This window comes from Phoxinus phoxinus, assembly GCF_949152265.1.
Source record: "Phoxinus phoxinus genome assembly, chromosome: 2".
NCBI classification, from domain to species: domain Eukaryota; kingdom Metazoa; phylum Chordata; class Actinopteri; order Cypriniformes; family Leuciscidae; genus Phoxinus; species Phoxinus phoxinus.
Genome location: NC_136877.1, coordinates 5155537 through 5171175, shown reverse-complemented (window position 1 = coordinate 5171175; position 15639 = coordinate 5155537). Strand labels below are relative to the sequence as shown.

Sequence of the window (15639 nt, the reverse complement as noted above, 5' to 3'; positions counted from 1 at the left end):
TTTTAGGAATATAATATATACACTGTAAAAAAATAATTTTCTTTATTTGTTATTATCACAACTTTTTATCTTTTGTCAAATCAACTTCGATAACAAATGTGGTGAAGATAACATACTATTTTGAGTTTCTGTTTATTAAACCATTCTTCTTCATTGTATTAACTCAAAATTTTGAGTTTGTTGCAATTAAAATTAAGGCAACTTGCTTTAAGTTAAACCAACATTTTTTATGTCTAAGTCTGCTTCTAGGTGGCATTGCGTCTCTACACGGAGCCGCTTTAGAACAGCCTTAACTCGGCTGAGTAAAGATGAATGTGGAATAAGAAGACCTTTGATATGAGGAGGAGCTTGATCAATAAGAGCTTTAAAAACAAAAATGGAATTTAATTTTAAACTGGATCCTAAAATGGACCGGGAGCCAATGGAGCGATGCTAAAAAAGGGGTGACATGGTCATATTTCTTTGCCCTGGTCAACAGCCTTGCAGCTGCATTTTGAACAATCTGGAGACGAGCAAGAGATGACTGAGGAAGACCCAAGTGCAAAGAATTACAATTGTACAACACAGAGAAATATATTGTGACATGTAACGCATCCTGCACAGTGTTAAACTTTTGGGGAGTACAAAAGGACAACTTTTTACCTTATCTACCCCTAGAAAGATGTATACTAGTACCTATTAGTAGTATGTTCACTTAAATGGGTAATTCACAGCTGACAAGATGGGCTTTTACTTAATTACTAAGAAATTGGTGCTACATGACTAGAGAAAAGAGAAAAAGAGCTGTGGTGTTCCCTTTTGCCATTAAATTCCAACACACAAAATGCACTTTTGAAAACATTTATTATTTATTCTAGCCAGCATTAGTCAATAAGAAAGATTAGTGGAGACAACTGATTTGTACCGAGCTGCAAGTAAGCAAACATTTGATTTTATTATCAAAACCTATACACTATCAAACAAAATACTAAACTTCAATATGCTACAATATCAATGGACATCGATTTTTTTCAATTAAAAATGACGAGGAATGAATGATATGTTTGTAATGGAGTAAAAAGTATGATATTATGCTTTGGATTGTAGTGAAGTAAAAGTTTTCCAAAACAAAAATACTAAGGGTGTAACGATACCCTCATGTCACGATTCGATACTGATACTGAACTCACGATACGATATTATTGCAATACAAACAATGTATTGTCGATTAAAATGCTAAATTTGGGTGTGGAAATGAATAGGCTTGGATTTGGTGCTGACAACCCAATGCACAGGACATGTAAGCACAGTAATGAAATAAATAAAGATACAAAGCTGGTTGAAAATTGGTGGACTTCTACTACTAGACTCCTGTCGATAACTTTTGTTCAGCACATTTTCTTCAAATCTAGTTCTTTTGTCAAAGTTTATTTCATCACCACTGCTACCAGAACAAAAGGGCCAGTGAACATTAAGTACCATGGAAATTCAAAGAACGAGGGAGGGATAAAGTAAACAGAAAGATTCCTGTACATGAAACTATACTATACGATTAACACACAGCTCAGCACAAGCCCTGTAATTACAACTCAACAAAACTGCAGAGACAGGTTTGAAGGGTGTTGTTTTTGTTGCCATTCTGAACATGTAACTCCATGCTGAATAATCAAACACCGAAAACACAAAACGAATGGAGCAATTTGCTCATTGATTACAAATAAAAAATAAAAGCTGAGTTGCACTAGCTTGTAGCTCTTTTGAAACGACCCTGGTTAATGGTCAACGACATGCTCTGAATTCCTCATTAAGTAAACAAAATGATAGCAGAGAGCACGGAAAAAACAAATAAGCACTTATTAATGGTTAACATTCTTCATTATTTCAGTTTTCAGCTATGAGACGCATAAATGACCAGAAACTATTTCAAGAGCCTGAGGATATTGATATGGCCTTTATAAATGGGAACTTGACATTGAGTAAAGTTTGAGACAGCTCCCCATTTCTCTCATGTCAGTTTTCATTGCACAACATCTGTGCCTGTCGGTCTCTCAGTGGCTCCGCGTCAAACTGTAATGAGTCCCCTAACTAGATAGCATGTTTAGGCATCAATACTATTTTCATTCACACTCGACCCATTAGAAATTCACCACCACTGGAGCCCGGGGCCCAAAACAGCTCTATGGTTGACGACTCCACACTCTTTGGGTCTGTAAATGTTAGGGGTGTGACGAGATCTCATGTCGAGGTGAAAAGCTGTCTCGCAATATCACCATGAAGGAGCGTGAGGGTGAAATTAGCATAGAATATGACACCGCTACATTTACACTACGCTTCCAATGTCATTTTGCTTTTTTATAGAAATAAAACCCATTTAATTCAGTTAGACAATGGTCGCTTTAATTGTAAACTATTGTACATGTCTGCTCTGCTCATCCAACATGAGCTGCAGTCGCACACAGTGCACGAGTTCACTGATCACGTGACGACAGCAAGTGAGATGACTGACAAGACCATGGCAGAGGATCCGTTGCGCAACAGCCTAACCATCGAAGCGTCTGATAAATGTCATATCTTGCAGAATGCGTGCTCAGCACAATTGCTCCCTATAGACTACATGCAATTGCGAATTCGAAAGTGAAAGTAAAACGCGCGCAAATTAGGCTGCATACAATAGCCTGTCTCCCAATATCAAAACTACTTTCTCAGAAAGTAGAACTGAAATGACGATGATTCATTCAAACATTTCAAAATGAAACCTGCAGACTATTTTTCCAGTCTTGAATTTTGTCATTGAGGAAATCTTAAAAAAATAAAAAACGAGTTTCTCGTCACACCCCCTAGTAAATATAATATATTTTCTAAGCAAAGAAATCAATAAGAGGAATCGAAATGTGCGTGTATTATCGAATCCCTGTTTTTTTTTTTTTTTTTTTTTGGAACCGGTTCTCGATACCAAGCATGCTGTCCTAGAAGATAAGTGTCTGTGTAGTGTGTGTGAAGCAGTGACATAGCAGAAGGACTTACCCATCATTGTTGGAGAGGTCCATGTGCTGGTGTATGTCCTGAAGAACTTCTTTAAAAAAGCACAACCTCTTCTTTTCGGCCTCCTGGGTGATTTCAAACACTTGCTCCATGTCCTCCATGTAACGTGGGTTACATCGATTCAGCTCGTCCAGGGCTCTCTCATAACGCTCCTTAGCCTGAGGAAAAACAACCACAAAAAAAAAGACCCCCAAAAAAACAAGCAGGTCATGGGACACAGTTTAGTTCACAGGGTCACTAACAAAGATCAGAATTTCCTGTTCAGAATAGATGGAATTGATGGAGAGTTGTTGAAACTAAAAGAGAAAGCTCAAGCTTGTACATCACATTGGATCAAAGCATCATATAAATGAAATGTAAATGTACTAATATGAATTTCATGACTAGCTGAAAGACAGACAAGTCTGCTTTTATAAATTATGGGAAAACAAAGCAAAATGCCTCTAAATAAATGAATAAATAAAATCATTCTCTTTACACCTTTGCAGTATAAAGTGTAGTTTTGTGAATTAAACTACACATTCAGAAACATGTTGTTCACACCCATCATTTATCATTGTCACAGTAAGGCATCACCACAGGAGCGTTACTACTGGCACTAGCAACAAGCAAGCCTTGTCTTGTCTACATTTGATGGAAATTCTGTCATTCCCCACCCATCTCCTTCCACCTAGACATGGACACTTGTTGACAAGCTTTCCATACAGTAATTAGCAGCTTAATGGAAAAACCTCACAAAACTAAAATGACTAAAACGGCTGTGTCTGTGCTTTTTCTCATGGTACCTTCTCTGCCTCTTGGGTGCATTTGTCCAGGCGATCTGTGAACTTGCGGACCTCCTCTTGGGATTTGGTGGTGTCAGCCTTGGCATGAGTTTCACGGGTCAATGCCGTGCGCTCTTCCTTCCGGGTTTGGTGGTAACTTTTTTTGGTAGAATCCACCTATCGCAGAGAAAAGGTTTACACATCCGTACCATTTACTCATTCTGAAATACACCGTGATACATAGTTTTCTTTAAACACTGTTATAGACCTGAAATAAAGACTCATTCATCCTAACATTGTTTCAAATCAGTCGTCGAGATTATTCAGTTTTCAGATTTAATTTCAGTCTGTTTCTCATACTAAGCTATTGCTTTAGAAGTCTTGGGATACAACAAACCAATCATTAGGGTTTCTGCAGGTTTATGAAGGCAAATTTAAGACTAAGTAAATAAAATGCAAGGAATAAAGTCAAGGGAACACAACGTGTCTAGGGAGAAACACAAACAACACTTCAGAGTTAAACAAATAACTTCTAAGAGAAATCTATTACGTTTCATTTTTGTTTTTTTATAAGTAGCTTCAATCACTCTGCTCTCAACCACTAGAATATGGAAATATATTTTACGGCACCTTCTGATCACTCTGCCCAAAAATTGTGTTTTTTCCCTCAGTATTTTCGTATCGTTTTCCAGTGCAAATGTCTAAAGATTCTCAATGCATTTACTGGATACACAAAATAATAAAACATGAAGTCTTATTTTCTCTGAAATTGATAAAAATAAAGTTAGTTTATGAATAAATCAAGAACAAATATCTGCCAATCTCAGAAAAAGCGACTTAATTCTTAAGGAAGTTTTGAAACATTAACAGATCATTCATTTTCATTTGCACCTTAAGTAAATCTCCCTTTATTTAAAGATGTTTAGATATTTGTATTGAAAAACAGGACAAACATAGTGAGGAAGATATACATTTCTTGCAATGCATGCAACATTTAACTCCATGACTTTAAGAAAAACCTTTATTTGTCCCACAATGGGGAAATTAAGACTTTAATTAAGACTTTCTGCTCTGATTTTAGTACCCTTAATTTGTGTAAAGGCGAATTAAAACTTGAGACCTGCAGAAACCCTGTTTTTGGTCACTTTTGGAGCTTGACAATCACTGATCATCATCAACTTATTACATGGAGAGGAAAAAAAAAAAAGCAGATTTTTGGCATTCTTCTAAATGGCAACACTTTACAATATTTAATTTGTAACCAATAGTAGTAAACATGAACTAACAACGAAAAACAAAACAAGATAGACAAAGTGGATTTAAACTATATATTTAGTTCTCTCTGCCATCATTTATTGTAGTATTCTGCAAAAGGAGAAGACTCACATCCTTCAGTTTTCGGACCCAGGGTTTCTGGGCTTTACGGAAGCCTTCATCTGCGTCTTTGGTCTCGCGAAATCCACCGATCATTTGCTTGTGGAAAGCATCCTTCTGCCAGTTTCTAATCTTTTCACTGTCCTCAACAACCAGTTTCTCTTTTAGCTCCATATGGATCTCACTCAGTCTGTCAGCCGCATTCATGAACGCATGCCAGGCCTTTTCCAGAGTCCCATACTGTGAGCCTGCAGGAGAGAAAACAGAATTCAGCTTATAACACTGGATAGTTGCTTACTGGCTCAGCGTAAATAAATAAATAAATAAAAAAAACCAAGTTCGTATAATATTCTTCTCTAGATACGCGTCTTGCCTCTTATTATAATTGTAGGTCAGTGCGTCTATCCCTTTAAGGTCACATGGTTTGGTTACTGAATGTGTGTCCAGCCTGAGGCTCTCACTGGGAGGTAATCCACTCATATCCACGACTTTTCTTAAGGTCAATACAAGATACAGTGGCTTTATTTACACTCAATCCTAAATGCTTAAAACTGTAAATGTAAATGTAGGTACTGTTCTCATGGTTATTTTGCAAGTGCTGAAAACACATCTATGCAAAATCCAGTATATTGTCGCTGTCGGGCAGAAAACTCGTATCTCCAGAATTCGTTATTAAATTTTTTTTCATAAATCATTATGATTGGTCACCCTTTACGTCTGTCTGTGGGCTTTGCAAATATCTAACCAATGAAAAGTATTAAAAAGAGCTTGTTTAAACCTCATAACTCCATTGGATCCTCAAACTGTCAGTCAAACCTCATAACTCCACCCACAATAACTCACTATTGTGAATAAAGTGCCGCACGCGTCTTTGCTAGTTTGCAATGCAAGGGTAAATAAAGAACTGGTACAGCATCTTCTTTACTCACAAAACACTATATATGGCTAATGTTTTATTCATTTGAGGAGCAGAGAAGAGTGTCTTAATCTAACTTTGATATCCCAGTTTTTGGCTCATTTTGAGTCACTCTGAACGGCTCATTGAATCAGTGAGTCAATCATATCAGTCCGATTAACAAATGAATCATTCAGGGCTGCATTTTCCAAAAGCATTGTGAATAAAGTAAAGAATCTACCATTTTTAACATTGAGCAATACTTTACTCAAGTGTTTTATCCATTTCCTGAAAAGGAGATACTAACAGCGACTCGAATTGATGGGAGTATTTTCAATTCGCAATTTCAATTTGCGCAATGTGAAGGCAGCATTACTGTACATTACATTCATACCTTCTTTTCCCCAAACTACTGTGCAACTATTTTCGGGTGGGCACTGATACGGTAAATGAAAGGTCAGACAGATTCATAAATGTTTGACAGAGGCACTTATCAGCTCATCAGTACAGAATGTGTTGATGTGACCGAAGAGGGATGCGTCTACTTTAAGATGAGACGTAAATGCATACTGACCTTTCTCCACAATACCCCTCCATTTCCTTGCCCAATCACTCAGCTGCTGGGAATAGCCCTTCTCAATCTTGGCCCGCTCCTGGAAGCAGCCGACCAGCTCGTTGCATAGCTTGTAGCCATCGTCAATGCGCTTAACCGTCGTCTTGTAGTTCCCAGGCTAACCGATGAAAGTCATGTTAGAGAGTCATACTAAAACACAGCACACAGATACATTTCTGAATCCGAACTCAGTGACTCAGTGATCTGGTCAGTTAACAACTAGGAATATATCATTTCAGTCTAAGATTTTAAAATGTGATTTGTTTTGACTCTTCTTCCTGTAACTTGCATAAACCAGTTTAGGGGAACTGTGCCATTTTTAACTTAAGTTTTCCTCAAAGCAAGGAGAATCGAGATAGTACTTGCTTTCTTCTGGTTTCACTTGATAACCGAAATGCATTTATGAACAGGGACATTTATGACAAATCAAAAAAAAAAAAAAAAAAAAAAAAAAGTGGTTCACACAACTTGAAAGGTTTATAGATTTATAAGGAACTACATTAATGATTTATATTTCAAAAACATATAAATGGAACATAAATGAGAAAAAAATATTTACTGCATGATTCCATCTCAAAAGTCTTATTGTGCTGCAGATTAGTTACATTTATTAATATTCATAATACTAGAAGTTAGTGCAGCATTTTAAGCACTATTAGTTGAGCCAATGACACAGCTAACCCCACTTTGGCACAATTTACCCCAGATATCATTTTAGAAGAAAACAAATAGTCATGGCTTATCTTTATATCTTTAAATGGTTTTAGACATTGTCAATTGACCAATATGTTTGATATATTTAAAAAAAAAAAACAGTTATATTATAAATCTATAGCATAAACAAACTTTTAGTATACATTTTTTTCATGTGCATGTCTCAATTACAAGCAGCTGTATATTATGGGCCCTTTCTACATAGTGATATATTTATAATATTATTATTATTAAGAATACACATACAAATTGTTAATATATATATCCATCTTTATACAACTATGCGATAATACAGTTTACATTTTGCGATGCTTACTATGAGTGTACTGTATTTGGTTAAGGATGAATATACTTATAGTATAGTAGTTTCATTATTAAGTAGCATCTGTATTATAGCAGTAGTAGTATCTAGCTATTATTAATTCACTATTAAGAAGTGGGAACATTATTAATAGTGTGGGGATATTGAGAATTATGAAACCTGTGAGGTTTTGTTAAACTTATAACAATTTGGTGTGGTGACAAGCCTAATTACTATTTGTTGATGCATTTAAATGACAGGGTTAAAATATAACATCACCCAGTCCTAAGCAGTTTTGCTGAGGAGTTAATTGAAAGTAGTCATGGCATAATACTTATGTATAAGTCCTCCATTGTGCAAGCCAAAGGCAACTTTTTTGCAAAACAATTGAAAAAAGTCCATGTGATGAAAAAATGGAGGGGAAAAAAAACACCCTAAACTGTCAACAGGACTGATGGCAAAAATGCTACTTTCACTTTGCCATCTAAGAGCTCTTTATATCTCTTGGTTTTCTCCAAGGCAAGTATGGACCTGACCAAGCATGCTTGAAGAATAGTAATGCAGAAAGCTCTCAGAAATGTCGGATCTGCAGGAATCCGCTCCTTTAGTGTCTCTAACTCCCTGGCTGAACGCCACAGCATTTGGTGTGTGTGTGTACGTGTGTGTGTGTGTGAGAATGTGGGATACTAACCTCCCAGAAGCTGTCCCAGCTCCCAATGTCTTGCAGATCCCCGTTGGAAGACATTTTGGGGTCGCCCTTGCAGCACGGAATGATGGCGGCTGTCTGTCAAACTGTGAAGAACAAGTCGTGAAATCAAACAGAGCCAACAACTGTAGCATATCATGACAACCAATGACACACAACACAAACTAGTTCAACCAGTCTCTACATGACACATGCCCTCAAGTTCAATCCGGAAAACTAAGCAGTGGCAAATCATACGAAAAATACATATTCCATAGACATTTCACTACGGTCTTGCCAGGAGCCTCTCGTGACCCAACGCTCCTTGGCCTCTACAGTTAAGACATCCGCCCAGGCTCAGTAATCCTGTATTTCCATACAGTAATGAAGCCAGCGTAGGCCAGTCTCACCTCTGAGCGGCTTTGCGTCTGCCTAAGGTAAACCTAGGTGAAGCAGAAGCTTCTCTGCTCCGGTCTGGGTGGAGTCGCAAAAATAGCAAATGGGTCCTCCCTTTAATATGTTCCTGGTTGAATGTTGAGCACATTCTTAAAATAAAGGTTGTTTTAATGGCATTGGAGAATCCATGAAGAACTTAACATCCATTGAAGCCTTCCATTGCACAAAAGGAAAACAATTCTTCAGATTATTAACATGTTCTTTACAGTAAAGCTGTGGTCATACATTAACGATATTTCATGGGCAAAAATGGGTCCAACCATTCTTTCACAGTTTGAGCCTGATGAATCTTGACACTGTCATCCTGTAAAATGGCCATGATGTGTCTTCATAGTCATACTAGTGTTGTCAAGACTTCTTTGGTCAAGTCATCTTCATTTATATAGCGCTTTTAACCATGTAGATTGTTTAAAAGTGGCTTTACAGAGATAAACGGATAATTTAAGGTAACATATTGTTTTGGCTTTATAGCGGTTCTTGAATAAATATATTTTCCAGCTAAAGTTAGTTTTGATTGATTCACCTCCGTCGCAACGATCATTAGTTATTAAATTAGAGGTACCAAGTCGGTTCTGAATTATTTTGAAAAAAAAAAGTAAAGATTTTTTTTGGGTGATTTTTGCCTTTATTGTGATAGGATAGTACAGCGTGGACAGGAAGCGAGGTGGGAGAGAGACTGGGGACGGGATCGGGAAAGGTCCACGAGCCCGGATTCGAACTCGGGTCGCCCGAAGCGCAATGTCGGTGCGCTGACCATGAAGCTGAGGTGCTGACCGGTACTGAAATAAAAAAATAAAAAATAAAAAAAAATGACGATAAGCATTTCCCTCAAGCTTTCATGCTCAATAAGTCTGTGATTGGCAACAATGATAAACGCTTCAAAATCATGTTGTAAATAGAAATCACCGAGCGCTTACACAGATACACACGGAAGCGTTTGAAAGCAGGCGTCAATCAGCAGATCCCAAGTAGATCCACTGATAGACGGATACGCTGATAGCATCTGCTTTCAAGAAGCCGCTATCAAACGCTCCAGTGTTTATCTGTGTTAAGCGCTCTGTGAAGAAAACGTGTTTTTGAAGCGTTGATCATTGTAGCCAATCACAGACATACATGTTGAGCGCTTGAACACAATGGCCAATCAGAGGTGTTTAAAAATCCGTTCAACAGAGCTCAAAATGCTACAGGGAAATGATGGTATCCTCACATTTTTTTAATTTCTTTAACGGGTCAGTACAGAAGACGGGAATTTTGACAACACTACTTCCTACATGGTTGTTTAAGAAATGAAAAGCTAAACACTCCACCAATTAGGGTTAGAAGAACTGTTGCCAAACATATAACAAGCTAGAAACATAATAATCACTGTTTACAAAAAAGTTCTTTGGGGATTGCTGCAAAAAAAAAAAAAAACTTTATTTGTAAGAATATGGAAAGGCATGTTGATAAAAATATGTCTGCTGACATGCAAGTGTCTATTGGCCATTGCTCATAGGAGCACGACGCCTCTCCAACACTTATTCATCGCCCTAAAATAACCTGTTTATTAATGCACAAAGTGCTTTGGCTACTGCATAAACTACATTTAGTCCAAACAGAACAAGTAGGCGTACATCTAATAAACTTTGTACACGCTCTTCCCGTGCTTGTATACATTTAGCACCACTTCTGGCCTTGGGTTCTCGTCATATTGTTTGAGCCAAGGTCGTATAGTTTCCTCAAACAGACACAACAAAAGGGAGGAAAGAGTGGGATCGGCCTCGCAGGAGCATCTGCTTCCAATTCAGGCCAAACTGGCTATGCTAATGGAAAATTAGCATCCCTAATACCCCTTTTCCACCAAGGCAGAGCTGGTGCTGGTTCGGAGCCAGAGCCTAGTTTCAAATCGGTTCTTTGTTTTTCCACCGCCAAAGCACCAGCTCTGAACCAGTAAAACGGGTTCTTAAGTAGCACCAAATCATTGCAGGGTCTAGAACGGAGCCAAGTAAGAACCGCTTGCGTCAGGGGCTGGGGGCGGGGTTACCGTGACCAACAAGACGAATAGAAACTTGTGACCGCCATTTTTAAATAGCAGCTAGTCGAGCTAATAGCAGCTCGATTATAATATCCGTCTATGTAAGTTACGGCGAGCTGCACGAACGCGTTGGATTCCGATGTATTTTTGCAATCCCATGAGCATCCATAGTATTGCAACGTCCGTTATTGTTGATGGCTTGTTCGAGATGCATCGGAGCGGCGCGGACCGATCAGAGCTCCGGGAGTATTTGGAGAGCATACGACTCCTTGTGCTTTTGATCGCTTTCGCAGTGCTTTAATGTCACGCGGCGATCGGTCTGCGAGAAGCCGAACCATCTCGAACAAGCCTGGTGTGTTTTTGTTTGGCGCTGCCGCGCTAGCGTTGCTGGGCAACATGAGATGTATACACAGTGATGTAAGATCTGGCTCTGTTTTGGCTCTCTAGCCTGTGGAAAGGCAAACCGGTTCTTAGAAGAACCGTCAGTAGAACCAACTCCGAACCGGCTCTAGCTCTAGCTCTGAACCAGCACCTGGTTCTTGTTGGTGGAAAAGGGGTATAAGAGAGGGACTTGGGAACCAACATAGAAGAGCATTTGCTGTGGATGCATAGTTTTGGCAATTTATTTAAAGTTTTGAGCAATTTCTTGGTTTGTGATATCTTTTTTTTTAAATATGACACAAAAGGTAGGGTTGGGCAGTATAATCGACTTTGTAGGGCATATCAAAATATTTTCAAAAATGTGAAACTTGATTTTGTTTTTGGGCTCTACTAGAATAGGTTTTCATGCTTGAAAGTAAAAAAATATATAAACATATTTTTCCCATATTTGACAACGTTGCAACCCCTCCTTCTGAAAAGCACAATGTACTCTGATTGGTCAGCTGGATCAGCGTGTTGTGATTGGTCAACTGCTTTGAGTGTGTTATGGGAAATGTCCCGCCCCTTATCATAACTGCCAGTTTCAAGGCACTTCTAACTAGCCCAACCAGGCTCCGCCCCTTTCATTTGCAATGCATATGCCTTAGGGTGCATTGCCACTTTGTAGAAAATACTGAGATAAATATTAGAGATATGATTTTTCACCAGTGCCATTAGCATGTTATGTTGTAGAATTGTAGAAACAGTTGCTTTACCGTTAGCACAGCACAAACAAAAAGCACACAGACAAAAAACAACTAAAAGAAGCTGAAACACATTTTTAGCCCCCAGCGTGTTTTGGCACATCCCCAATTTAAAGCAGATCCTGTTAGCACTGCTATTTGTTGCAGTTGTTCGACACAAATCATCTCTACATCTGACTTCACGTCCTTGAATTGGTTGCGTCCAAATTCACAACCATAACATCTTTTAAAAAATGGTTGCGTCCAAAATGATGCACTATACACACTATGCAGTTTTATAAGGATATTTTGTCATTTAGTCTGATGCCCCTCCCCCTCTGTTGCGCAATTAAAGCTTTAGCCCATGAAGTTTTCCAACAATCCACACTATGTTTTTTCGATTAATTAAGTGCATCATCTGAGTATTGAAAGTGCACTTTTTCTTTTTGGAGTTTTCAGTGATCTCGCACTATTTATACTACAAAGAGTCTTTGGATAATACAATCGCTGGCGAATTGGGACTCACATTTTGTTTTGTTTTCCATTAAATAAAGAGCTTGGATAACTTCCCCTGAACTTCCTCCCTGTGAGGTGAAGAGAGGGGGGGTGAGGAGTGGAAAGTCAGCTCCTGATGATGGTATTTCCCACAAACATGCCAGGAGGAGCACTGATATGAGAGCTTCACTTGAACCTCAGTTGCTAATTTAAAATCAGTAAATATTGTTTGGAATACTAGTATTACTATAGAATATTAGCATATCGCTAATGGCGTAGCGTACATAGAAAGAAGTATGTGACAGTAGGCCTACACATTATGCAACAATACACATTTCAATTTTGACGTATTGATTTTATTAACTTTTTATATTTCAAAAAGACCAAGCCAAGACCCCATATGTGAACAGGGTAAAAATATTCCAACTAATTGTCATACAAATAATTGTGATTAACCCGATCATTTTTCACTTGACATTTTCACAAAATGTCACTTACAGTGCAAGTCTAATATGCTACTTTTTATATATATATATATATATAGCCTATATATAACATAATGCATTCTTATTGACACACAAGCCTTGATTTTGCGTATGAAGGAACACCTTTGACTATCTTTGTGTACTTCTGATGTGTTTTTTAATTCTTTACTCCCTGCCGGAATTAATTATGATTCCTCTGCTTCTCGATTAAAGCAATTGATGTCACTTCTTTAAGCACTTCAATTTCCATGGCAAAATGTAACAAAGTTAAACTGCACAATTATTGCGGTTATCTCCAAAATAATCGCAATTAGACATAAGCACGGTCATCCAATTATTCAATAATCGCGACAGGCGTATTCGCTATAGCCAGTTGACTAATCACAGCATATTAAGACAATTGTTTTGGATTACAAGGTTTCTATTTAATAAGCAAAGGATTCATAATCTAATTAAATATGCACCAAATAGCATACATTTAGAATAGGCATCTGAACATTGGATAAAACCAGGCTCAATATTCAGGTTTCATTTTGAAATGACACTAGAGTTAAAAGTTTTTACAGAGGCGATTTTGGATGTTGCTTTTTATTATTACCTAAATCATTTATTTTCTGGCTTACAGTATTCAAATAAAAAAAGTAGGTTTTTAGGAATAAAATGTCATTCCAAACCTGTATGAGAAACTTTCTTTCGAACTTTGCAGAACGTTTGAAACCGAATTAACACGATCATTGCTTGGAAAAAAAAAAAAAAATCTTCATAGGAATCAAATGTCAATATAAAACAGGTGAATGATATGAACAAATCCCTCTATAAAAAAATCTGAAAAAAAATAAATGCTGTATGTGCAACTGAATATGAGCCTGAGGTGTAGATTTATGGCTCAGTGTATTAGAAGAAAAAAATACAAACTTTTAAATGTGTATTTCGCATTTTTTCTTTGCAATAATCTGGAAGACGACAAATATTGGAAGCAAAATGGTTTTGCCTATAGTGAGTTAGCGACACCACACTGACACCGTAAATATGCAAATAATGATGTTAACCCAGGGTTTAGGAATGCAGTGTGAAACGCCAGCGTATGAATACCCAGGATTAATAGTTAACCCCGGGTAAATAAGCAATGTGAAACGTGAAGATAACCCAGAATTTGGTTAACCCGGGGTTTAGAATGACCCAGGGTTAACCAGTCCTCATGAATATACCTGAATTAAATTGTGACCGTGTTTGAATTGCATATACTATATATTTTTTTATAACAGCAGAAGCACATAACCAGTCACAAGTCACACGGGTATATCTGTGGCAATAGCCAACAATACATTGTATGGGTCAAAATTTTTCTTTTATGCCAAAAATCATTAGGATATTAAGTAAAGATCATGTTCCATGAAGATATTCAGTACATTTTCTACCGTAAATGTAAAACATGTATTTTTGTGAGTGAATGCAGCACAATCGTGAACATAAATGCACAACTTTAAAGGAGATTTTCTCAATGTTTAGATTATTTTGCACCCTCAGATTCCAGATTTTCAAAGTCATATCTCGGCCAAATATTGTCCTATACTAACAAACCATACATCAATGGAAATCTTATATATCCAGCTTCCAGATGATGTATACATCTCAATTTAAAAAAATGTACCCATGTGATTGGTTGTGTGGTCCAGGTCATATTACTCTGGCCCTGTTTACACCTGGTGTTAAGATGTGCTTTGATCGATCGGATCACAAGTGGACGACGCTAAATACATACCGTATTTTCCGGACTATACGTTTTTTCATTGTTAGGCTGGTCCTGCGACTTATAGTCAGGTGCGACTTGTATATCAAAATGAATTCAAACATGACTGAGATGAACCAAGAGAAAACATTACCGTCTACAGCCGCGAGAGGGCGCTCTAGTTAGCGGAGTTGTTCAGAAGCGACACCGAGGAAGAACTCAATGGATTCAGTGTTGAGGAATGAGATCGGGAGCTTGGTGAACTTGCTTACCGGTAACTTGTTGGACTCGCTGGCTAATGTTAATTTAGCCTATTCAGCCTCCCAGGTATATGTTCTTTATGCTATTGTGTAGCTGAATAACTGTTAATGGGTTACGCTAACATGCCGGACACCTATTCAGCCTGTTGTTCTGTGTGCTATTGTGCAGCTGAATAACTTGCCTTTCCAGATTAAATGTCTGTTCTTGGTCTTGGATTTTGTGAAATACATTTCTAAATAAATGCGACATAGTCCAAAATATGATTTTTCCCTCTTTGTGACACATTTTTTGACTGATGCGACTTATACTCGGATATACGGAAAATACAGTGCATGTGTAAACGGGGTCTAAAGCGTTTTGAGTTTGTCCACTTTCGACCTCTTCCAGAGGCAGTGGGAAACACATTGCGCAAACGAATTGCTTTCGTAGTGTAAACGCTCATGTGGTCCAATGTGTTCAAACCGCCACAAAACAATGTCTTCTCTCCGTCTACTGATCTAATGCGTGAACATTATAAGAGCTCTAGCCAGACGGGATTTAAACTGTCAGCTGGAGACACAAGTTTGGTTTGAAGATGAAAAATACACCAAGCAGAAACTAAAGCTGCTGCTCTCTGTATGTTTTTCCATCTCCTTTCATGTTCATATGGAAATTGCGTGAGCTTATTTCATCCATTAGATCGAAAGATCTGAAAAAGCCCATACATTCACCCGCCCATAGACCCTCCCC

General features: G+C 37.9%; 1 protein-coding gene across 10 annotated transcripts in view; it reads right to left on the bottom strand.

The window, feature by feature from the left end:
- pacsin3 (protein kinase C and casein kinase substrate in neurons 3) overlaps positions 1 to 15639 on the bottom strand; it is a 44984-nt gene that overhangs the window by 15057 nt on the left and 14288 nt on the right. For 8 of the 10 annotated variants that reach the window (XM_079605464.1, XM_079605462.1, XM_079605470.1 and 5 more), the window contains 5 exons: positions 8374 to 8474; positions 6629 to 6785; positions 5172 to 5407; positions 3807 to 3962; positions 3004 to 3179 (listed from right to left, as the gene is read on the bottom strand). In XM_079605464.1, the coding sequence (XP_079461590.1) occupies positions 3004 to 3179; positions 3807 to 3962; positions 5172 to 5407; positions 6629 to 6785; positions 8374 to 8427 (779 nt within the window). In that variant the 5' untranslated portion in view covers positions 8428 to 8474. Of the gene's footprint in view, positions 1 to 3003; positions 3180 to 3806; positions 3963 to 5171; positions 5408 to 6628; positions 6786 to 8373; positions 8475 to 8777; positions 8819 to 15639 lie in introns of those variants that run through there. The other 2 variants (XM_079605471.1, XM_079605465.1) reach the window with 2 other exon arrangements.